This window comes from Xiphophorus maculatus, chromosome 17 (genome assembly GCF_002775205.1).
Source record: "Xiphophorus maculatus strain JP 163 A chromosome 17, X_maculatus-5.0-male, whole genome shotgun sequence".
Lineage (NCBI taxonomy): Eukaryota > Metazoa > Chordata > Actinopteri > Cyprinodontiformes > Poeciliidae > Xiphophorus > Xiphophorus maculatus.
In genome coordinates this window covers 9,526,603-9,550,397 of record NC_036459.1, presented here as the reverse complement: position 1 = coordinate 9,550,397, position 23,795 = coordinate 9,526,603, and the positions used below count along the sequence as shown (strand labels likewise).

General features: G+C 37.3%; 1 protein-coding gene across 2 annotated transcripts; it reads right to left on the bottom strand.

The window, feature by feature from the left end:
* Positions 1 to 17: 17 nt before the first annotated feature.
* Positions 18 to 22,566, bottom strand: igf1 (insulin like growth factor 1). Of its 2 annotated transcripts, none has more exons than XM_023350163.1 (5): positions 22,496 to 22,566; positions 19,745 to 19,904; positions 8,194 to 8,450; positions 8,051 to 8,086; positions 18 to 5,736 (listed from the first exon to the last, which is right to left on the bottom strand). In XM_023350163.1, the coding sequence occupies exons 2-5, from the start codon at positions 19,896 to 19,898 to the stop codon at positions 5,677 to 5,679; spliced, it is 507 nt and encodes a 168-aa protein (XP_023205931.1). In that variant the 5' UTR covers positions 19,899 to 19,904; positions 22,496 to 22,566; the 3' UTR covers positions 18 to 5,676. The 2 variants fall into 2 exon arrangements, with proteins under 2 accessions (XP_023205931.1, XP_023205930.1); XM_023350162.1 differs by lacking the exon at positions 22,496 to 22,566 and adding an exon at positions 21,658 to 21,948.
* Between the last annotated feature and the right edge of the window lie 1,229 nt (positions 22,567 to 23,795).

Below are 23,795 nucleotides of genomic sequence, written 5' to 3'. Positions count from 1 at the left end.
GCCTCCAGACATTTCTGTGACGTTGACAAGTGGTTTATTCAGCAGGAATGGTGAACAGTTTGTCAGTATTTTTTCCTACAGAAGGCAATCAAGCACCATAAATAACAGGGCTGTAATTAAACAGTTTCTTGGACAGTGAGCTTCAGGAAAATACATTTACTCATTAAACACTTCAGGGAGTCATGAATGACTCACACACGTCCTCCCATGCTCAAGTCTTTTTTGATTATTTCACACAATTGACAGACTGAAATGTTCGAGTGATTCATAAGCAGATGATTTGAAGTCGTTTCTGTGGTTTGCTCCTTAAAATATGCAATATACACAAAGAGATTTCTGTCTGGTTCATTCGCACTTTCACTTTTTACAACACTAGCCATATTTCAGATACTTAAGCATTAAACTGCAGTGGAGTCGAGATAACAAGTGAATCATGCTATAGTTATATTTTCATGAGTTATAATTTATTTAAAAAGTCTTTGGTATGTACTGTATATCTAAAGGAAGAACATATTTTCTCCATCTACTGTAGCTTTTACTTCACCCTACTCATCTGGGCAAAAATTCCTATTTTAAAAAGAACATTAAAAACCGTTGCAAACGTTTCACACACTTTAATGTTATTTTTTGACGCTCAAGAGTATCGACTATGCCAGTTAATTGGATGCAAGCAATTTTTGATTTTGAGTGATTGAGTGCTCCTGAACTTCTAAGATTAAGTCAATTTTTTCCTCAATAAATTATTTAAAACCTTATCTGACTTTGAAAGTGGGACCATGCAACTTTTGTTAAATGGTAATAAAAATGCAAATGTTGATTTGTGCATGCGTAAAAATCTCAACTAGCATTTTGACCTGGTGTTAAAATACTATTTTTTTTACATTTTGAAAATAGAGGGAATCATAATGTTTTACCAAAATTATACAAGCAGCCTAATTCTCTAAATTACAGTACCAATTATGCAGTTCAGTATTGAAAAATGAATTTTTCTGTGGAAATGTCTAAATTATCTGTGCCATTTGCTAGTACCAAGGCTCCTCTGTTTAGCTATTTTAGCAATTTAACCCCTTTATTTGTACATACAGTTGTTACAATTTATGTAAAATAACATTAATTAAGCTTGTATCTACTCATAAATGTGAAAGTTTCATGCTTTATTTTGCAAAATAAATGTTAAAGTAAACAAGAAGTCTAAAGTATTTTCATGAATGTGCTTGACTGTTTATAGAAGAAGTCGCAGTGGCTGGTTAGCTTATGTAGCTTAGCTCTGTTAGCATAGCATAGACGTCAAAGAAGGAAATAGCTGGTTAACAGAATATCATAAAGATGTTAGGCTCATCAAATTATTTAGGATGTTGCAGTTTTTTTATTAGCTTAGGATCTTTGAGGCTTCTAAGAACAAACAAAACTACACTACACTGAGACTTTCTAGCATGCTTTTGGCTAAATTTAGCTAATGCTAACAGATATGAAAGTGTATTGGTTCTAGAGATGACGAAAAAATATAACTAAGCAAATGTTCCCAACAGTTTCGGTTCCCTTTAGATCAATGTCCATGAGAATTGATGATTGATTTTCTAAAAATTTGGGGTCTGCTTTGGGAAAACAACATTATGCTAACCGTTTTCGCAATATGTTTTAGGCTAACATGAGCTAACAGCTGAAATATAAACCTTTGACTGATCCTGTGTTATGTTTAGCGAAAGAAAAACCCCTAAAACAAATTTATTTCTCAGCTTTTTGCCAAACTTCGTAAGCATTGCTGAATTATTTGATTAAGTGGTTTGGTGGAATTTTTTCACAACTCTTGACTAGCCATGTTAATATGCAAAATAATAAAGGGACAAACAATAATAATAATTATTTACATATATATAAAGAACACTCTGAAATCTAACTGGAAGTCAGAGGTTACATCTCCAACTTCAATCTATCTGATATGGCTGCCACTAATAAAAGTCAGACTTGGATTTACAACAAGCAGCTGACGTTTTATTCTAGGTTAACACTGCCGCCAGAAGTGACCCAAATCCGATTTTTTTTTCTTTTGCCTTAACGCGACCTGTATCTGATCGTCTCATGAGCCACTTAGATATCCGATATACATCCACTCTTTACAAATGTGATCAGAATCTGAACGGCCTACCTGAACGTAATTGATACTCGGCAAACGTCACTATTCTGGGTCCTGATACGTGCAAGCGGGAAGAAAAACAACAACCATGGCGCTAGAGAGCACATACAAGTCGCATGTATTTGGAAGAGTGAACAACCACGCCGAAAAATACGATTTGACAAAAAAAAAAAAATCGTAATTGGGTCACTTTAGGCTGCAGTGTGAAGGTAGCCTAAGTTAACATATTTTTCTTTTTTTTTTTTTAAAGCTAATATTAGTTATCTTTGTTGCTGAGCAACCAGTTCTAGGTTTTCTTGCAATCAGAGCATGTTTAGGTGCTAATCCATTCACAGGTACAAGTTCTGGATTTTATTATAAAATAAAATGTATAACCTCCTAATAAAGATTGATTTTCAGGACAGCGAAATCACGTTAAGTTGAAGTAAATTTTGTAAGGAAAATAATTTTTAAGAAGTTTACCCAAACTACTTAAATATGATCATGCAAACTATAAAAAAAGTAAAGTATCACAGGCAAAATTATAATAATGAACAAAATGCAATTACTTTCTACCAACAATAGAGGATGTCAAGCAAAAGTTGCATAATCCCACTTTGAGTTCTCCTAATATTAGATACTTTGGCTTCCAGGGAGGCATATGCACACACACGCACACACACTGGACAGACAAAAGCACACCATGACCTTTAACAAGCTTAAACACAACTGGAAGAATCACAGTATTTTTCTCAAGACATTTGGCAAAAGGGATTTATGTTGAGAAAATAATTTAAGAATAGTAGAAAAAATAGCATTTTGCCTTCTTGGGGCCACAACATTGTATACTCATTTTCCTTCCTTTTTTTTTTTTTCTTTCCTTTTTTCTCATTTTACTCTCCATGCTTTCACAGAGATCACACAGATACATTTACTTGCTTCCACTATTGAAACTGCTTACAAATAAAATCACTATTAACATGGTGGCCACAAGGCTGTGCAAAAGGGAAGACCTCCAATGTAAGCCCTGCCATTCGTCTGTCTTAGCCATCTCTTTGCAAGTACCAAACTATAAAATAGCACCATTATACAGTGGATAGGATTTTTAATACAGTTTTGCTATATGAAACCATCATGTACAATGAGTGATAGTAATACATAGGTTAACATATTGGGAGTACAGTTTGATTATACACAGAGAGAGGAGACAGAGCCAGATATGAGCCATATTTGGGGCGTTTTCAGGGAGGCTCAGACAAAACAAAAAAAAAAAACTTGGTTCCTGTCAATTATCATGCAGTGGCTTCTCAGAACTGGCATGTTTGTGAAATTTGTGAAGGTGATCCTGACCCTTGGTCATATTTGGATTATTTATAAGTGTAATTGCGTACTGTTGCAATTCTGCATCTCCCCTGTCAGACGTTGGTTGGTAATGTTTACCAGTTTATTTTGCATGACTTCCCAGTGGACTTTGAAACGGATGCTGTGCTGTTTGGTTGTCATTGCATCAAATTATACAATCCAAGCCAAAACTAATATTGGGAATTTTTTGTCCTCTGCTAAATAAGACATCAGAGTGATAATTAGGCTAAACTTTGCTAAATCTCATTTTACTGGAATTTTAACTAGTAGAATTGAGAAATGGGAAAATTATGTTTTTCCTAAATGTTTCCAAACCAAAATGTGAAAGTTGTGGTGTGCACATGTATTCAGTTTCTGAAATGCCTCTGGAGGAGCTGCAGAGAATCTGTTGATAGGGTCACTGTTAGTCGTGCTCTTTACAAATATTTGTTTTGTGGAAAAGTTGCACAGAGAAACTGAGATTTCTGAAAGAAGTCCTGTTTAAGTTTGCCAAAAGCCACACAAGGAATGAAGCAAACATGTAGAAGAAAGTGAGTAAGTAAGAAGAGACAAAATTTGGGATTTTTCTTATTTTTCTTGTGCACATGCTTTTAATTTGCAGGACCAGGGAACCAATCAGTGTCAAACGGAAGATTAGTGTCGCAGTAAGCAATAAATCGATTATTCGCATGATAAATTTAAACAAATGGAAAATTAAAATAATCATTTCCAGGATTATTTATAGTTTTTCAAAAACTGGATGACACAAGTCTTCACTTTGGTCTCAACTAACAGCTTTTTTAGAAGGATAGTTTTGTTAATAGAGACTTTATTACTGATTTTATTTGTTATTTCAGTTTTTTCCTTCATTGATTTTTGAAAATTAGTTCTAATATTAGTTGAAAACGGTCTGAACGGCCTACCTCTCAAAACAACAATATTATCGATTATTGCAATAACTTTTGTGGGCAATTTACTGTCCAGAAAAATTTGTTATTGCGACAGGCCTATTTACAGGTAAACTAGTAGAGGAGGAGCTACTTTGGAATGGCGTATTCAGGTATTGGAATGGTCTAGTCAAAGTTCAAAATAAAAAAAAAAACAACCCATAATAATGGCAACATTGTAAAATTGATGTAACTGTCAGTCTGAAGATGTGCAAAGCAGGAAGGGACATATCCTGACAGACCTGCAGGATTCTCCCATTTCACAACTTTGTTGTGATTTATAATATAAAAGTCCAATAAAAATTATTATTTTTAAAAATAGCAGTACGGTTAATTTTCCAATATAGTTCCAATATTTTAGTTTTTTGCTTTAATCTTTGGCCTTGGCTCAATTTTCTTTGCCTTATCCTAAGAAGTTACTTTCAAAAAACGGATCATTCATGATTTGTACAAAATGTTTGTCTCCAGGTAGCTGGAGTTTTCGCAATCAGATCTGGGAAAACTGGTGACCTGTGAAAAGCTAACAGAAAGCAAACATAATGGCTGATTTGACTATTTGATTAGCGCTCTCATTTATGCCAGCTGAACTTTGAATCCACTGACTGACCCATTTCTGTTTATTAAACAACCACGACAAGATGAGAAGTCAGAAATCCTGGGTTAATTGAAAAGCTGATTTAAAAAAAACAAACTAACTAAAACCTACAAATTATGGTTTAAGTGGGGCTTGGAAAGGAAATTAACATCAGCAACGTTTAAAAGTTCGACAATAAACAACATGGTGTTGGTCTTTCAGATAAACAACATATCCACAGTAATGCATAGTGCATAAAAACAAACGCTAAAGGTAAAATTGAATTTAAACAGGGATAGTAACTGCTATATGTGGCTGTGACAAAGAAGTAATCAGAAGAGTGAAAAGGATGTGACCAACTATTCCTGTTTGGGTGACGTTCCCACCTCCTCTGGAGCCAAGGAAGGTGGTTGTTGCCGTTTAAACATGGAGGTATAGCAAGCTCTTATTGTGTCTTAGCAGCTAAACTAGTCTGTTAGATTGAGTTAACAAAGATTTCCTCCCGATATGGAATGGTGCAGTGTTTAAGATGATCACAAGTACCCTCATCCAACCCTTTAACTCAACTTTTCTACTGTTTTAAAGCTTTTAGGCCATTTTTAGCTTCGTTTTGTTATGTTATACAGTGAACCATTCCACAGGGGTACCAGGTAAGGCTACTCCCTTCTCTCTTCCTAAGGTGTTGTCCATTCGATGCTTCCCTACATTCGGTAAGTTCTGCCCCCAGAGCTGCCTCGACTTGAGTTTTTCGGATGGACTTCCTGCAACACAAAAACAAACACATCTTAGAAGTCACTACCAATGAAAGTTGGGTCAGTTGTTACAATGCTATGGGACTTTAGGAGCTGTTAAGTTGGAAACCGGAGGATGTTTCTGTGACATTTGAACCAATAGTATTAGTACTTTATACCATTCCCAAACAATACGGATAAACAATCTAATCTACAAGAACAAAACTGAGAACAACCAATGAGAGCCATCAAAATCTAAGGGTATTTTCACATTGGGGACCAAAATTTAAATATTTCAATTTTGTGTCAAACCAACCAAACTCTATGAAAAACCTGTTCCCCTCCTCACCTGTGGGGGCGCTGGACCAAGAACCGTTAAAGGAAAAGACACAAAGGCCTCTGAAGAAGACAATGAGCGCAATTTCCTTCTTTGTAAAATGTAAACACAAATAGAATGGCATCAGATTTAGCTGTAGGATTTCTCTTTTGTCTTTGGTAAAAACCATTTCTACCGCTAGCGCCAGATTCCTGTTTGGTTTGGTTGCATTTACCCAGAATAGTTCACTTCTATATCTACATCTGTATTTGAATCGCACCAGAGTTCACTTCAAACGAGTTCACTTCAAACGAACAAAGACCATAGTTTTTAGGCAGACCAGTGTTTGGTTTTTTAGTTTGCATCAGAGTTCGATTGCGTTCACACCTCCCCAAATGAACCAAATGTTTTAAACAAACTAACTAGAGTTTGATTAAATCAGTCTAAACAGGGCTGGTGTGAATGAATCCTTATTTAGCTTTTTAACCACTTGCTTGTCATGATGACACTAGAGGCATTTCTATTACAAATGTGTGCAAAACTTTGGCTACATTCCGCTAAAGTTAAAAGAGCATAATTTTACAATTGCAGTGTTTCCGTTAAATAAGAAGCACAATTAAAATCACACAAATAAGTTTATTCACACGATAAGTCATTAAAAAAATATATGCCACGGCATTATCTTCCAACTACTTCCTGTCTTCTTTGTGATGTGTGCCAGTGGCAACATTCGGTTGTTGATCGTTTCAAAAAAAGTGTTTCCATTGCAGTTTTGTGAAATAAATCAATTTCAATATGGCCAAAAAAACCACCTCATCCTTCCGCCAAAACATTTTATCAAACAACAATAGTTTCCATTAAGCAAATTTATTTTTGAAATGTTACATTTTGTAATTACATTAAACTAAACATTAAAGTTCATGACATCTCAATTAGAAAAAGACTGTACAAGGACATTTGTTTGTAATCATTGTGGCACAAATCACCTAAACGCCAAAACATAGATTTGGCCATAATTCACTGCACCATGTTTGGAGAAAACCAAACCCAAACGACCTCACACCAGCTGTAGTGGAGGCGTAACACAGTGGTGGTTATGATGGGGGTTTGCTTCGGAGCCACAGGACCTGGACACCTTACAGCCAATGAGTCAGCCATTAACGCCTCTGTAAACCAGAGTATGGCAGCATCAACTGTGAGGCCATATGTCCAATGGTTGGCCCAAGCTGGGGTCAACAACAGAACAGCGATGTACTGACAGCCATACATCTACAATATACCAACTCAGGGGAAGCAGCTGCCTAGTCAAAGTCCAGATCTTATCCTGATTAATATTTAGAGGTGAACCATTAGGAGTGCAAAAAATGACATCTGAAAAGCAGAACGAACTGATGTGGTGAGGAGGTATCATTCAATGTAGGGTGCACTTAATTTTCCAAATTAGTGTTACATAATGTTAATATTAGCAGCATTAAAACATCAGCTTTTACCAAAGGATGAATTGGTTTATCCTTTGGTAAGAATAAACCAAATGATGACACATCCACCAAATTTGGCCAAATACAAGCACCATCTGTTCAAGGTTATAGCCCATTTTCAAGATGGCCGCCATATTGGCTGTAGAATCCCTACATTTTGCTATGAATATGCAGCAACTTGCCCAATATAGAAGGTTCTAGCATAAAATTATATATTTTTGACTATGTAAAAACCAATTCTTAGACTCTAAAATCTTACAGAAGCTTAATTTTTCCTTATTTTGAGCTTAGTTTAAGAAATAAATAAATAATCAAACACTGCTTTAGCTATCGTGCCTGTTTGTATAGATTAGGGGTGACCAAATATTTTCCTAAAGCGGACATATTGGAAATTTAAATCTCATGTTAGGACCATATTATATAAATATTTGTTATTTTGCCTGCAGGTACTATAATATGGAAATGGTATTTAGTTATTGCTCAAATCAAGCCATAAATACGTGATTTTATGGCATTAAGTTGGCTTTAGTTGTGATAAGATCGTCCATACCTTGAAGGATGGTTGACTATGTCCAGATGAAGGTCTCTGTGGGAGAAAAACAAGTTGGATTTATTTAGATATTACTTATTATTTTCAGGATTTATTGTGTTAGTTCATTGGTCTGAATCAGTCAAGGTGTAGAGTTTGCTCACCTTCTTGTTTTTTGTCTTGTCTGGCTGCTGCGCCGTCCTGCGCTCTGTGCCCTTGTCCGCTCGATGTCCCGGGTTGCTGACCTTGGGTGTCCTTGGCACATCTGTGTGGCGCTGTGCGCGAGGAGAACGAGATGTCTTGCTAGTCCTGGCGGGTGCGCAGTACATCTCCAGGCGCCGCAGCTCACAGCTTTGGAAGCAGCACTCGTCCACGATGCCATGCGACCGCCTTGTGCTGGGCCCGTAGCCTGTTGGTTTATCTGTTCGGCGAACAAAGAACCTTGTAACCAGTGGTGATTTAAACCAAATCCTGTCATCTCAGGTTGTTTACATTCAAGCAAAATTCAACAAAACTCTTTATAAAACTGTTTGGTTTTTCCAACAATAGAGTGCCATTTTATAGCAGAGTCAAGTTACCTTCAGCTGTTACAAAAATGCTACATATATGAAATATGGCTTCACAATTTAACTCCTTGAAATTGGGTCTCTGTCTCTTTAAAAACTCATCACACAACTTGTCTGTTAACCCTTTGACACCTTTACCAGCATTGCACTAATTAGTTGGTGTAAGCAGATGAAGAGTTTCACCAGGTGTTTGCTAATTGCAGCTGGCTAGTCTGAAAGAGCTGAGCGATTAATTATGTTACTAGGACAAAATTATAATAGCAAGAAAGGGTAATAACCGCTTAATAACCAGACTTTGTGTTTTCTTTATTTCCATAGAATATCTTAAGCTTTATTCAGTTACTTTAACATTAAAATAAACCGTAAAGCACCTAAAATTGTCTGTAATTTATTAAGTGTTTTCAGAGAAGAAGTGACCCAAATCCTGTTCTTTTTATGAGAATAAGTTCAGGTACATTGTACATATTTTTTAAAATAAGTCCCAAACAATTTGCTAACTTGACATTGGCTTGACGTTGATCTACACATTGCTTTCCTTACTTTATTTTATTAAAATATTGCATGCTTAGTTTATTGTTGAGCAGGTACGTATATATTTTTTGTAGTGCTTGCTCTTCTAAAAGTTATAGTTTTTGGTCTGCTAGTATGTTTGACTTGATGATTTGGCCCCATGTGACAGTTTGAAAATCCCTGCTTTTATGGTATTAAAACGTTTTTGTACCCACATAATTTTAATTTCAAGACACAAATCAACCACCTCAACAATCTACAGAAAGTATATATTTGTTAACTTTGAATGAGAAAGATTTGAGATGCTGCAGGTTAAATTTTAAGCAAGTCTGGAGGGACTTTTTAGTAGTTTTACTGAAAAAGGTTAGAGGTCAACAGACTGATATTTAAACAGTGATAAAACCTGTTAAAAATAAAAATTAATTCTTAAAAATCAAAGTGCCTGTGGTACTAATTTGGAAATATTTGCAATATTTGTGCTTATTTATGATGGTAAATGTGACTTTTTATTACTTTCTGTATTGATCATGGACTACAATCTGACATCAATTAAGCCTGAGGCAGCTGTTTAGTACAAGTAGGAAAGTTTTTGACAATTTCTATCTGCAATAAACTCCCAGTTATGTGTTGGCGCAAAAACATGAAGGGATTTGTTGATTTTTGCATGAATTTCAACGGCAATTCTGAAGAAACTGGAGGGACTGATTGATATAATTTGACAATAAGAGATAAAAAACTGCATTGATAACATAATATTTAAGCACAGTCGGTGTTTAGTCTAGAATCTAAAGGGCCACATATAAAGCTGCAGTGGGCCAGATTTGGCCCACGGGCCTCAAGTTTGGCACATGTGCTTTGGTGGAAATGTTGCCACACTTCTTTCTTCGGGAAAGTTTCCTTAAATTTACCAAGTTTTATCTCTGGCTAACAAAAATTCCCATAACCTTATAATAAAATAAATAATAATAATAATAATAATAATAATAATTGTCCATTCCCAGCAGACTTAGCAAAGTTTCAGTCTATAAAACAGATTGTGTTTTTCTTCCCTTATTGTTCTGGCAGGTTTCCCAACGCTATGCTTGTAGTAGAGCAATGATAACAGCAATAAGTAAAATATGAACCAACCTAATGACATTAAATTCCAACAAGTAAAATTTACAGCATTGAACACTGCACACTGAGGACCAAATCTGGCGGCTACGTATTGGAGAACGTCCTATTCAGCCATTTTTGGCTCCGTAAATTTTTTTTCTTCAGCCCTTTGAGTCCGATCCACCTGCAGAAACATCCAGGCCTCTCTGTTCATTCACATATTCATTTGGAAAAAGCCCCCCTTTAGAGCCATTCAGATGCATACATAAGCAAAAAAGGCTACGAAAATGTTTTCAGTAAAAATTTATAAGGCTATTTGAAGGTCACTCTCTTTTCGTGATGACGCCATTCCTGCCGTCTTACTCAAAGACGATGCTCTTCGTTGGAAAAACTCAGAACCTCCATTTAGAATTCCCAGCTCTTTTGGTAACAAGGAAAAGGCTGGGAAGAGATGGGCTTTTCCCTGTGACCAAATGAAATAATAATAATTTAATATGGCATTTACAAGGAGGAAATGCCTCTCTCTCTCAGAGTTAATAGCTTTTGGCTCCGAAGTCTGCCAGCGCTGACAAAGTGCATTAACTCCTGCTCTGTGTTTGCCTTGTTCTGACAATGTTGCTTGGACAGAGGGCAGCTTTCATTCAGAAACAGAAGCATCTTTCTCTTCTGGATTGAGAAAAAAAAAAGATAATGGAGGCGTGAATGAGATAGAGGAGAGGAGGTTTTGTGGATGAATTATTTATAACTAGGAAACCCAAGTTGTCTAGATGTATAACTTCTGAATGGAACACCTCCTTTGATTGACGGTATGCTAATCTCGTTGAGCATTTTATGCTTTTCCAGGAATTTGTTCCACTTACTGAGTAACAAACTGATGATGTGTTGCTGCAGGAGCAACGTTGGCTGCTATGTTAACGACTGATGTGAAGAAATAAAGAGAGAAAAACTTAACTCAAGTCCACACTGGTGGTTATATAAACACCAAACCATTACAAGCGAAAAGCAGGGATCTGTCTGTTTGTTTGGCTGCATTTCCAAGAAGAAGAAGAAGAAGAAAAGACTTTGCAAATTAACACCCGGTGTTAGTCCAAACACAGTTTGCCACCCTGCTGCACAAACAGCTGGAAGGGAAAGATGAATCAACTGGTTGCTACTCTGGATAGTTAGGAAAAACATACATGAAGTACTCAGCTCTAAAAGGTTTTGGTTTTAAAGGTTTTAACACTTTTGATAATTACGCTAATCCCTCATAAACAACGACTTGCTTTCCAAGAGTGTTCTCAAACAAATGAGAGTAATTTGCATCGGTTTTATGCCTCCCTGAGCTAAGTTGCAGCTTACTTTATTGTCTCCTTGCGTTCCAGAGCTCTAGTATTTTATAAGACTTGTTGTTGTTGTTGTTTTGGTGTGTGACAGGGTGAGCATGTAGGGTTCAATAACTGGCACAGAAAGCTGAGTTTTACAGCTTTTTATGGTTCATAAAAATAGATTCTTGGAGCTAACGCACGGCTCTAACCAGCACAGTGGCCGGCGTTTCTGACGTCTGGGCAGGGACAATGAAAGCTGCTCGAACCCAGCAGAAATTTACCCGTTTACCATTAGTGCCTCTCAAAAATATGTTTTGGCTGATTAAACCATTGCTGTGCAAAAACCAAGAAATGTGATGCAAGGTAATCTGATCTTAAACGTGTACTTCCTGAAATGTCAAGGGATGGAAGGCCTTATTGATTGGTAACTGAAAACAAAGCGATTGCTACGGGTGATAAATGAAAACAAAAAAATAACACCAACTTAGTGTTTTTCACACTTCAGTTTATGTCTACAGTTTATGTCTCAATACATTTCAGTATCATCGTGACTTAAAGTTTTAATTAAGACTGATGTTTAGATTCCCAAAAAATTACTATGTGGCACCAACAAAAATATTTTTTAAGGCAGTAACTTAGGGTTTCCTTCAGTGCATCATAAGCCTGGCGGGCCACCAGGCTTTACTTGTGCCCCCTCCAGGCTTAGCATTGCTTATTTACCATTAGTTTTTTAAGTTTTTTTTTTAGATGTTTGCCTTTTTTAAGACTTTATAGTTGGTGTTCAAATATTAATCTTCCAATTTTTTAATAACACATAAATATTTTAACATTTCCTGTCAACTTTTAAAAAAATGTAGCTAAAAAACACAATGGCCCCTGGATGAATGACTGTCCTAGCACCCAACCACCAGGCTTAGCAAGTTTTCTGGGGGCAAAATTTATGCAAATGTTTTGAGTGAATATAATGCACAGCTTGGCTTCTACATTTCAGAAGCCAGGCTTCAGAATATCTTAAATTTAATCGTTAAAGTTTGGGTTTTCATTATTTGTAAGCCATCAATATGCTTTTACTAGACCACTCTGTGTAAAACTTTGAATAATTAGACATTTACAAATCACGTTAAAACTGAATCTAACCCAAGATAGGAGGTACAAGACGCCCAACGAACATCAAATTTCTTGTAGAGAAGAAATAAGCAAATATTGTCAAGAACATATAACATACAAGTAAAGTACCAACTTACACAAACTCTACAAGTCTAGATTTGCAAGTCTAAAACTCTTTTTTTTTTTTTTATAAAAATTGCACTTTATCCTTTCCTGGAGCCAACTACTACCAACTAGTGTTTCATATCAGCCTTGATGCCAATTATTTATTTCCAGAAAAAACAATCTTGTTTCCATTTAACCTCCCAACTGAACATTGAGAAAGACTGGGAGAGAAAACTGTTGTATAAGTGAAACTACCTGGAGATAAATGTGGTCCACATTCAGTCAGGAATGGCAGAAATGATGATGAAATATCTCACAGAGAACAAATATCTCATTAAAGTACTAAATTCACAGTCATAGCAGCCAAAGAGACGCGATAGGAGGCAGAAAGTATTAATACTGAGGGAGGACAACGACTGACATGCTGCAGCTGGGAGCAATTAACTAACAAAGATCAGGTGTGGAGGAAAACAACAGGACTTTACCTGAACCTAAATTAGATTACTACAGTATTTAATAGTATTTCAATTACATCTTTATCTTTGCTTATCTGAAATACTGAGATATTTTTAAATATGAGTTTAACATATTTAGTCCAACACTCCTAAAGGATCAAGTCATCTTCAAAACCTTGGGTTGATAAAGATTAAAGTTTTCCCCAATTTTCTGAGGTGGATCCTTTAGAAAACCCAACTCTAACATATTAAGGTAATCCTGGTGTATTAAAAAGTAAGTAAGTAAAGCTTTTAGTATATAAAAATAACAATAAACCAATAAAACAAACCAAAATCCAACTTTGACTATTGGAGAAGTTTTTTATTTCCTTTATCACCATCAACAAGAGTCCTCTTCCACGGTTCCAAATATTAAATATTTTAATTATTCTGTTGACTTTGAGTTTTTGGAAATGTTAGACATTTCCTGACTAATTAAGACGAACACACGTCTGACTCACTAGCTGCATTTGTGCAGAAATCTTTGTCTATATTCTACTAATGTCAGAAAAACACAATTTCACAATTGCGGTGTCTCCCTCAAAGGGGCAATATTATGCGTTTTCCAGGCACATAGTGCCATTTTATAGCATAATCAAGAAACTATGTTAATTTCAAATGGTATGACTTAAGAGAAATTTGACTTCATAATTTAATGCCTTGAAATTGGGCGTCTGTGTCTTTAAAAACTCCTGCTCTTTGTGAAACTCCGCCTTCAGGAAATCATCACAACATGGCTCCTCTGTTAACCCTTTAGCAACGTTTTTACCTGACAAGTAGCTCCTATAACGAGCCCAGCAGATGGGCAGCTTGACCAGGTGTTTGCTAATTGCTGCTGGCTAGTCTGAAGGAGCTGAGGTGAGGTGGAAGCTTGTAAACGGCAGCTCTGAGGAGGAGCTGCGCCTCGAAGGCGGGTCTAGGTTCACCCATGTGTTTTTGAGTGGTTGCCACGGAGATGAAAGGATTTCTCAAACATGATTGAAAGAATCAAAGCGGCACTCCAGGTATGTTTTTGATGAAGGAATAAGATTACAACATGATGTAAAGCTGGAAAAAAGTCGATTTTAGATAACACTGCCCCTTTAAGGTGTTTAACCCATTTTCGCCACATGCCAACACAAACAGAAGGTAAAACTCCCTGAATATCCGCTCCACCTGACTTACGGGTCTAAATCCGGAGAACTGACTGTCCTTTACATGAGGCGCCTCTTTGTTCTTCTGAGCCCTAATTCCCGGCGGGATTTGGAGACTTTTTGGTTCAGGTGTCTTTTTTTTTCCGGGGGAAAATACAACTTTTTTTCTTGCCACTGAGGTGGACACAAGAGGCCTTTCTTCAGACGCTTTCTCATCATGTTTGAGCTCAGTGTATAGTGATGGAGGGAAGAGGAGAGGGGAGTCCTGATCATCCTGTAATCCCCGTAATCCCCTGCTGCTGAGGGACGAGGCCTCGTTGTGCACGCTTAAGCGTGGGCGCGCGTGCGTGACCGTGACGTGCTGTTTATTCATCCTCTGGCGCTCAGGAGAAATTGACGGAGTTGAACACCGACCAGGAGCGCTCGTTAACGGCTGCAGCCCAAAATAACTCAGAAAACAATACGTTTCAAGCCCAAAATGTTCGGTTATCTCATCCTGTGACTCATAATGGGCTATGCATTATTCATTCTGAAGATGTCCTGTTCTAAATTTAGAATGGCTAAATATTTTAGCATGACCTAAAAGTGACGGAGGCCACAGAGCTACTTGGAGTTTACACTTAAGCCAAAAAAGCCTTATAAAATATTTGATTCAGAAAACAAACATCCCAGTGAAATCAAAGCACAGCCCATCTGGTAAAGCATTGAGAAGACAAGTCGGGATTTCTAGGTCAGGCTAATATTTGGAAAAAATGACTAGCATCTTGAAATGAAAGAGTGCTACTCTACTGGCTGGTTGCTGAAGGTGGATAAGGTGGGGTTTGGTTCTTGTACCCATTATCAATCAGAGGGCTGCCAAGTTCAACACGTCCGGCAGAAGGGTTCAGGGAAAGGAGCAACGCTGCTTCGCAAAGCAGACGGGTTCCAGACGGACACTTCACACAGTCGAACGTACAGAAGAAAATAAACGAGTGAAACCCAGGAAGACAGCAAGCGGCATATTTTCCAAAGAACAGCACCCTGCTGCTCAAACCTCATCTTTTTTGTTGAAAGAAAAAAGTGAGTGTGCATAAAACACCTCCTCTCCTACAGATTCAAGTAGGTTATAAAGTTCAATATACTCACCAAACACTTTGTTGGGTGCATCTGTTTGAGTCCTTGTTAGCACAAATAATAAATCAGGCAATCACATGGCAGCAACTCAAAGCATTCAGGCAGCTAGAGATCATAAAAACGACTTGCAGAAGTTCAAACCAACCACCAGAAACCAGGGAGTTTTTCTACCCATCACTCTCTCTTGGGTTTGCAGAGGACGGCCAAAAAGAGAAAATATTGGTTCAGGATTATAGTCAAGTAACAACAGATCAAAGACCCACTTGGTAAAACCAATGTATGATATATAGCACCAGAAAACCAAACAGGGAGCCACTCTCGTCAGCTCAAAGCAGGAATATAATCCAACATTTGGATTATATTGGAGACTTGTATCATGGATGTGCCTCTGAATAATACTGTATAAAATGGACCAAAAGATCAAACTATGCTACAAACAACCGACTCTGAAGATAAGAGGAGCTGACTCCAGCTAATATTGAGTGTAGATATGTCTACAGGACTTTTTTAGTTTTCTTTGTTTTAGTAAACATTTTCAGTTCAGTCCAAAAGTCTAGAGTCACTCCAAGTTGCTTCCTAAAAAGGTTTCCATTAGAAATTTTAAGTTTTTTCTTTGGACTTTGAAGAAGCCACTTCTTGTACATGAAATTTAGGAAAGCAGATCAAAGTTGAAGTGTCAAAATTTGAAGATAATACAGTTTGGTAGGAAATAGAATGTTTGCTAGCAGTAGAAAAACCGCCTGAGGGATAAATAATCTCATAAGTTCTTTTTTTAAACGTTTTTCCATTTACAATCACACTTTTAACACTTTTCTATGTTCCAAATGTTTAAGCAATCGCATTAATAGTTTTATAATTACTGGACTGAAGATCATAAAGAAAGCAGGAATATCTTGAGAAAACCTCTCCAGAAAAAAAGGGGAAAATTAATAGAAATCTGGGAATTTTTCAAGCAATATTTAAACTTTGCAATTACTTGGCGAGTATCCAAAAATCGTGCGTTTGGGCAAAGAAATGATAACTTCAGAGTAGGGTAAACAATGAGCATCATCAAGGTGCAGGGTGACCTTACGACTGGACAGCTGATGTTGGATCAATCTGTACAAGTTGCATTGTGCAATGTATTAGCAGTAGTAATAACAGCACTAATATGTTAATTCAGTAAGAGGATAATCAACCATTAGAGTTTGACTTCCATAAACTGTAAATTAGATCTAAAGTCTAAGAGTTTCTGACACAATTTCACCTGCTATAAAGGTTCATTAGAGGAAAAGAAAACGTGATAACTAAACAACACTTGGTCAAAAGCCTATTTCTATATGTGAAATCAGTAAAGAAGAAGAAGATGCAGTGACATAAATGAGGGGATTTTTCTAGTCACATGCTGCTATGTAGTTAATGGACACATTTCTGCCTCTTTTTATGTTTCATTGTGAGAATAAACACTATCAGCTTTTCCCCCACCGTTGCTATGCTTTAAAAATGTCCTCTGAATCCAAAAACTAACTCAGAACTGCCCTCTAGTGGCTATATTACCTAATAATGCTCCCAAAGAGGGCATAAACTATAAACACACACACACACATCTATAAACACTAATACGGCATAAAGGACTAGCTAGCTAGCTAACTAGCTAGCATGTAAAGTTTCAATACAGCTCCACTTTATATGCTAGCTAGCGCTAGCACAGCTGCAACTAGCTGTAAACTTGAGAAACTACTAAAAAAAAATCAGTGTAGGAATCAAATCCCTACTTGTTGCTATTTTTATAGATAGCTCACAAAAAGAATGAGTTTTAAAAAGACGCTAAAATGGACTAGCTGGCTATCTAGCAAAGTTCAATGCAATTCCAACTTATGCTAGCTAGCGTTAGCAGAGCTATGTATTGTAGCCAGCTGTAAATTTGAAGGACTAAAAAAAAATAGATCAGGATAGCAATCAAATCCCCACTTGTTGCTATTTTTTATACACAGCTCACAACAAGAGCAAGTGAGAAAAGAAGCTAAAACTTGGCATTTAGAAGTTGCAGGGTTGTTTAAAATCTGTTTATTATTGTTGGAGACAAATTATTGTAGAGAACTGGGTTTGATAGTTTAAAGATTGTGTTAAGTATGCAATCCCAAAGCGGTGATTAAAGGTGCATTTCAAATACAGGCCACAATGTGCTAACAATCATCATAGAAGTGGCAATAAATGTAGTAAGGTCTGGCAGATTTAAAGAGAACAGAAAATAAAAAAAATACACAGCAGAAACTGAATGTCCTTCACTGTTCCTGTTTTCGTAAATGGTTAGCATTGGTAAATGTTACAGGACATTAAAAATGTTGTCTGGTTGTTGTTTTTGCAATGATGGAACCATTTTTGCAGGATAATTTGTACAAAATGTAAACAGTCGTAGATGTGATGAAAACACTATAGTGAGTTAGGTCCTGTTTAGATGCTAGCTGGCGTGTATAACTGGAGATAACACATTTAATTTAGATCATTTATAGCCACTTTACAAGACAAATAATCCATTTTTACATACAGAAATATATGATGAGATAAAGCTGCGGTACAGCTACTTGCTATATGTATTTAGAAAAGTAGCATATCGTAGAGTGCTTTGTTTTTTTGTGATGTCAAAACCATTTAAACAAGAAGATACATTTTGTCAGGAATTTTATTTAGTTTTCTGCATAATGAAAATAGGAAAGTGAGTTGTTGTTAAAGACTAACGATATCACCAATATATCGGAGAAACAAATGCAGAAGACATTGCCTTAACCTTTCATGCAATTAATCATGGAAGTCAAGATAACCATAAACAACATATTTCTATTAATCATCCGTAGAAAGAATGTAAGCCCTGTTGCTATTTAATGTGCTGTATTTATTCTATCCAGTATGACAGAATAAATGTCAAGATTTTGTTAAAATCAGGACACTGTGAAGCTTCTGCAGAAGCACTTTCTAAACTGTGATGGGAATGAAATGGTTTCATGTGTATTTCGGGTTTTTAAGAGCTCTCCCTTCCCTTCAGCATACAGTAGCTACAACTACTGTATTACCTCTGCTTGGCTGTCGGCTGCGACTCAAAACCTGGAACCCCTTCTGGCCCCCCAGTTTTCCATCAGTCAACAGGTTCTCATGTATTTTCAAACCATTCCTGGTTCAGCCTAAGGTGAAAGCAATCAATAACTGGAAAAGAGAAGAACTGAAAATGTGCTATAGACGCTGATCTCCCTGAGAAATGCTATATCTTCTTCTCCCTTTCTGCTTGAAACTGGCAGCTGACAAAGTCTACTGCATGTGGAAAATCTTTCATAAGTTTGGGACAGAACCAAACCATTCATAATGGATTGTTAGGTCAAAACTACATATGAGTCATAGGGACAATCAGTTCCTGGACAGAACATGGTTTTGTTGGAGATATGATTCTTGCTCAGGACATTAAATACAATTCAATCTAATTGCTGGATGACTGCCACTGAAACGTGAACAATGTGAATAAACTCCAGCTCTGCAGAAAACTGCTAACGTCAAACAAATAAACTTGCATTGGTGGAAAACATTGCAATCATTTTCAAAATAATGTAAAAGCAAACTGTTTCAAAGCAGGAGCTGCGTTTCTGTTATGTTTGCAATACTTTGTCAATGTTAAAAAAAACCCACAATTTTGCACATTGGGGCGTTTTTATTAAATAAGAAATGCAATTATAATCACACATAAATAAGTTTGTCATTAAAAACATCATCCTTCAACCACTTCCTGTCGTCTTTTTTGTCGTTTTCACCAGTAGTAACATCCTGTGTGATTTGATAAAAGTGTTTCTGTTGCAGTTTTGCGAAACTTCTTAGCGACAAATTTGATTTTTAAAAATTTTTTAATTTCATAACGAAATGCCTTCTTGCTGAAATGTGCCATACAAATAAACTTGATTGATTTATTGATAAAAAATATGGATGATTTGGGGCACAAATACTTTAATCCCATATATGCTGTTCTATTGAGAAAAAAAAGGAAAAACTTCACAGCAACATCCAGTCGCTCTTTTTCTTCTTTTTCTGACAATAATCACCAAACATTCAGTCGTATTTTATTTCTGCTTGGATTAAAAGTAAAACACTTGAAGCCAGAGATAAGACTGGAAAAAAGGAGTGAACTACAGACGAAACATTAATGCAGGGAAAGTCAAGACAAGATGCCAAACTGGCTGCTGTTTTATTTATGAGCCTCCTGGAGGTGGAGAGCTCTGAGACCCACACAGCCAGCCTTTATGAATAAATAAAAAGGTGCACTTACTGAAATAAAAGCCCCTCTCTCCACAGACAAACTGCAGCGTGTCGACCAGCTCCGCCCCGCACAGGGTCTCCGGACCCGCCCCTGTTGCCGTCGGAGTCAGGGTGAGGATGCACAGCAGTAGTGAGAGGGTGTGGCTACAGGAGATACAGCACATCGCACCCTGCGAACAGCCAGACAGGGAGAGTGTGTGAGTTACAGTCGGTCGCCAGCTGAAGTAACAAAGCCGGACATGAGGGGAAACGGTTCAGCTTCAAAAACAACCCGGCTGCAAACTCTAAAATAAAAAACAAAAGATCCAGTCGGAAGCACATCCAGAAAGTTTTCAAAGCCAAAAGCAGAATTTTATGTGTTGCAGCTTCTCAACAACTGAGTAAAAAAACCTCCATTTTCACTAACACAAACTATAATAATTTATGAATAATAGGTAATCCATGTGCTTATTCTGCAGAATAAAATCTGGGATTAAACGGGTTAATACAAAAATGTTGCGTTCATTTCTAAATTTCAGAGGAGACTTCAGAGATGACAGATATCCAGCAACAAGATGATGACTGTGCTGTATGGAAAGTGAAGTGGAAGGAAAAACTGCGGCAGAAAAAGATGCATATGAGAAGTGGAAAGCAGCTTCAAGCTGTGCAAATTCACAGCTGGAATCAGTGATTCAAGAGCCAATAGTAGTAGTGTTAGCATTTCATTTTAAAATGTTTTACAAGTTAAAGGTGCAACATGTTAAAATATAAACAAAAAATTCAATTCAAAAAGTGAATTAGAGAAAGAAAAACCCTCTAAAAGTGAAAGTGACTTTCACTTTTGCTTCGATCATTTTTTTTTCTGCCACGGTTTTTCCTTCCACAAAACATTCTGTTTACATCTTTGGATACCTATGTTCTTTTCCATATTAAAAATCAATCACTATAAGTCTTAACTTCTCAGAAACTTTCAGATTTTCAATTTTAATTACGGAAACAAATTAACTTTTCAATTATATGTTAATTTGTTTGCACAAATCAGTAAATAAAACCAACAGTTTGGTGCCTTGCATGTTTGTGAGGATGGGCATTGGCTCCCCACGGCCCCATCTTAGGAGCACCACTGGCAATAAGCCCTAATGCCAGTGGTGCATGGTGCGTGGAGGGCTGCGTGTATCCAAATTAAAAACACACGTTCCCCGTTATCACCCTATACTGCCGCCAGCATATAGAAAGGAGTTAGCAGCAATCCACATTAATCAGGAACATTCATTCATCATATATATCATTAACAAGCAGGCCACCGTCTCCCCTTGCCAAAGCTGTCAGCGCGTTATTACGCACGAAAAGTGCTTCGAAATTCAGAAATAAAGGATGCAGAAAAGAGCCGCCAGGGGATCTTTCCGATCCAAAATGTTTGATGGAAAAGAGTTATCCCGCCAAAGCCAGCGGAGAGAGCGGACCGGGCCAAAATGTGCATAATAAAAACGAATAAATTCATCCACATCAGAACCGCACAGCCCTAAACGCCCTGGAGCGCCTCAGATTAAGCTTTCCCTCCGTTTTCCGGTGAAATATTTAAGGTTTAATAACGCACACTCAGCAGCAATTAAGGTGAAAGTTTTAAAGCTTTCTGCTGCAAAATGGGGCATTACGCATGGAGGCGCAGAAGATACGTGCAAAACCAGGCAAAGCTTTCAAAAATAATGAATTAATCCCCCCAAAAAGGTGCGAATTTTTTGGGGTGATATTAATCTGCAAGAAACACAAATGAGAACTGCATGCAAACTGAATTAAAACGGGAAAAAAAAAACAACATCAACAACAAAAAACTAACAAAAAAAACTAAGCCAAGTTAGAAAAAGCTCCTGGTTCGGTTTAAAGTCAGAAGGATGCTGAGCGCAAGCAGTGAGCAAGGTGACAATGTAAAATCAGCCGAGTTACCTTGAGGACATCACATAAATGCCACCGAGAGGAAGCAGCGCTAGACATCACCGCGGATCTCCGCAAAAAGACAAAGAAGCCCGGCGAAAATGAACAACTTGTTTGAAGTCATTAAAAAAAGAAATCGGGGCAAAGAAAGAGGACAAGATGCGGGGCAATGTCACATCTCAATATTCCCACTTTGTTCCATTGCGCAGGCTCGTTTTGGAGAAGTGAGATTTAGCGAACAGGAGACGGATTTAGAGAGAAAATCCCTCACATTTATCTACATTACACAGACATTTTCAACAGGAAACAGCTGGGGCAGCGTTTGCCTCCTCCTAGTTCTAAGTTATTCATTAAGGATTTTGGGCACATGGTCAAATAACGTCATTTCTCCCCGTTTTTTTTTTTTTTTTTATTCTTTCAGTGAACGAGATGCAGTCTTGATCTTTCTCAGACTTGGTTAGACAGCAGCAGCAGCAGCAGCAGCAGCACCTACCAGAACACCGTGGTTCTGGTTTATCCCCTGAAAGCTCAGGAGTGGGAAGTTAAAGACAAACCAAAGGTGATAGTTTCACTTTCACTGGTTGTGCGCAATCTGGCGCCACGGAATCCAGCAGTAAGTTCGTTTAACAAGAGAACTCGGTGATAAAGTACGATTTTTGTAGCAATAAAGGAGAAAAAGTGAAGTCTTGATCCTTTTAACTTTGTGGGAGAGGAGGATTTCCAGCTTCCCTGCGCTCTGTCAGTGATTTATACCCCTGGGTTTCCTTCTCTTCTCCCTGATTTTCTATCAGTCCGTGTACTTGGCAGGAAAATGAAACATAAAATCATTGGCTTTCAAAGAAATTCTTACGCTTATGACGGGATTTATGTGACGCTCTCCCAGATAGACTCGAAATGTTTCCTGCTCTTTCTGCGCCGGGCGTGAAGCTCAGTCAGATTAGATGGAGAGAGCCTGCAAACACTGATTTCCTCAAACAGATTTAGATCTGGACTTTGACTGGGACATTCTGACGTAAATGTGACTGAATTGCTTATATTTGATGGCTGAGAGGTGTGCAATAATGCGTGTTTTGGTGTCGATCAAACACCAACTAAATAAGGTTTTGATGTGGGGTTTTTTTATTTTGGATTATTTTGTTCAAACCTTGAACAGGATTTAGATAAACTTTATAGGTGTCTACAAAATACTTTAATAACATATTTACAGGATAAATGGAAATAGTAGAAAAACAAAACAAATTTGCGTGCATTATTTTCTAAAAGTGCAAAAGTTAAATTTGAGAAAAAAATCTAACCAAAAAACTTTACAGTAAAGTTGAGAAATTAGATTGCAAATACAATAAACTAAAATATTTATCTTATCACAATAGGACCGATCCGATACTGATATCGACTTGGTATTGATATCGATATTTTGGATCGAGTTCCAGATTTTCCAGTAATGACCTTTTAGCTGACTAGCTTCCATGTTTATGCTAAAGACTAGCATTCCCACAGCATGATGCTGCCATCATGAAGGAAAATAAAACATTTACGCATCTGTTCTTTTTGCTTGTAGTGTTTTTAATTTGAGGCGTTGCATGTTTCCGCTGACCTTTTACTTTTGTTATGACACGTACAACTGCTAGCTGCTGATTAGCATCTGAAAAGCTCAAACAATTCCTGACCTATGACCCCAAATCCCAGAAGAACCAAAAAAAATGGAGGCTCCTGGACCAGAAAGCAGAGACTCCAACGTCTCTCTGCCCGGCTTTCTCACCATAACACCAGAGATTTAAAGACGAGTAGCAAAAGCAAATGAGGTGGATTAGCAGTGCTCGCTAACAACTGATGATGTTGTACAAAATGTGATAGTGGAAAATCATCTCTGCTGGCTTGAAATCGAGCTGTTAGCATGTCATGAGGTCTTTAGCCCATGACTATTCGTTGAAGATACAACATTTAATTTAATCCCACTTTGGGATAAATGAAGTATTTCTGAGTCGACTCAGATTTTTGAATGTCTGACTCCTTTTCCACCGAGCTGAAGCTCAGAAGAACCACAATCTGGCGTCTATATCTGCCTCCCCTGCCAGATTGTGTCATTAACAGGAACTGCTTGTTCCGACGTGGAATACAATAAGGATGCTCCTCTGAAGGACAAAGCTATT

Coding starts and splice junctions, on each gene's coding strand:
- igf1 (XM_023350162.1), bottom strand. CDS start 21,705: ATGTCTAGCGCTGCTTCCTCTCGGTGGCATTTATGTGATGTCCTCAAG. Junction 8,451..19,744: donor AGAGAGGGGCTTTTATTTCA/GTAAGTGCACCT, acceptor TTCGCCGAACAG/ATAAACCAACAGGCTACGGG. Junction 8,087..8,193: donor ACAAGACAAAAAACAAGAAG/GTGAGCAAACTC, acceptor TTTCTCCCACAG/AGACCTTCATCTGGACATAG.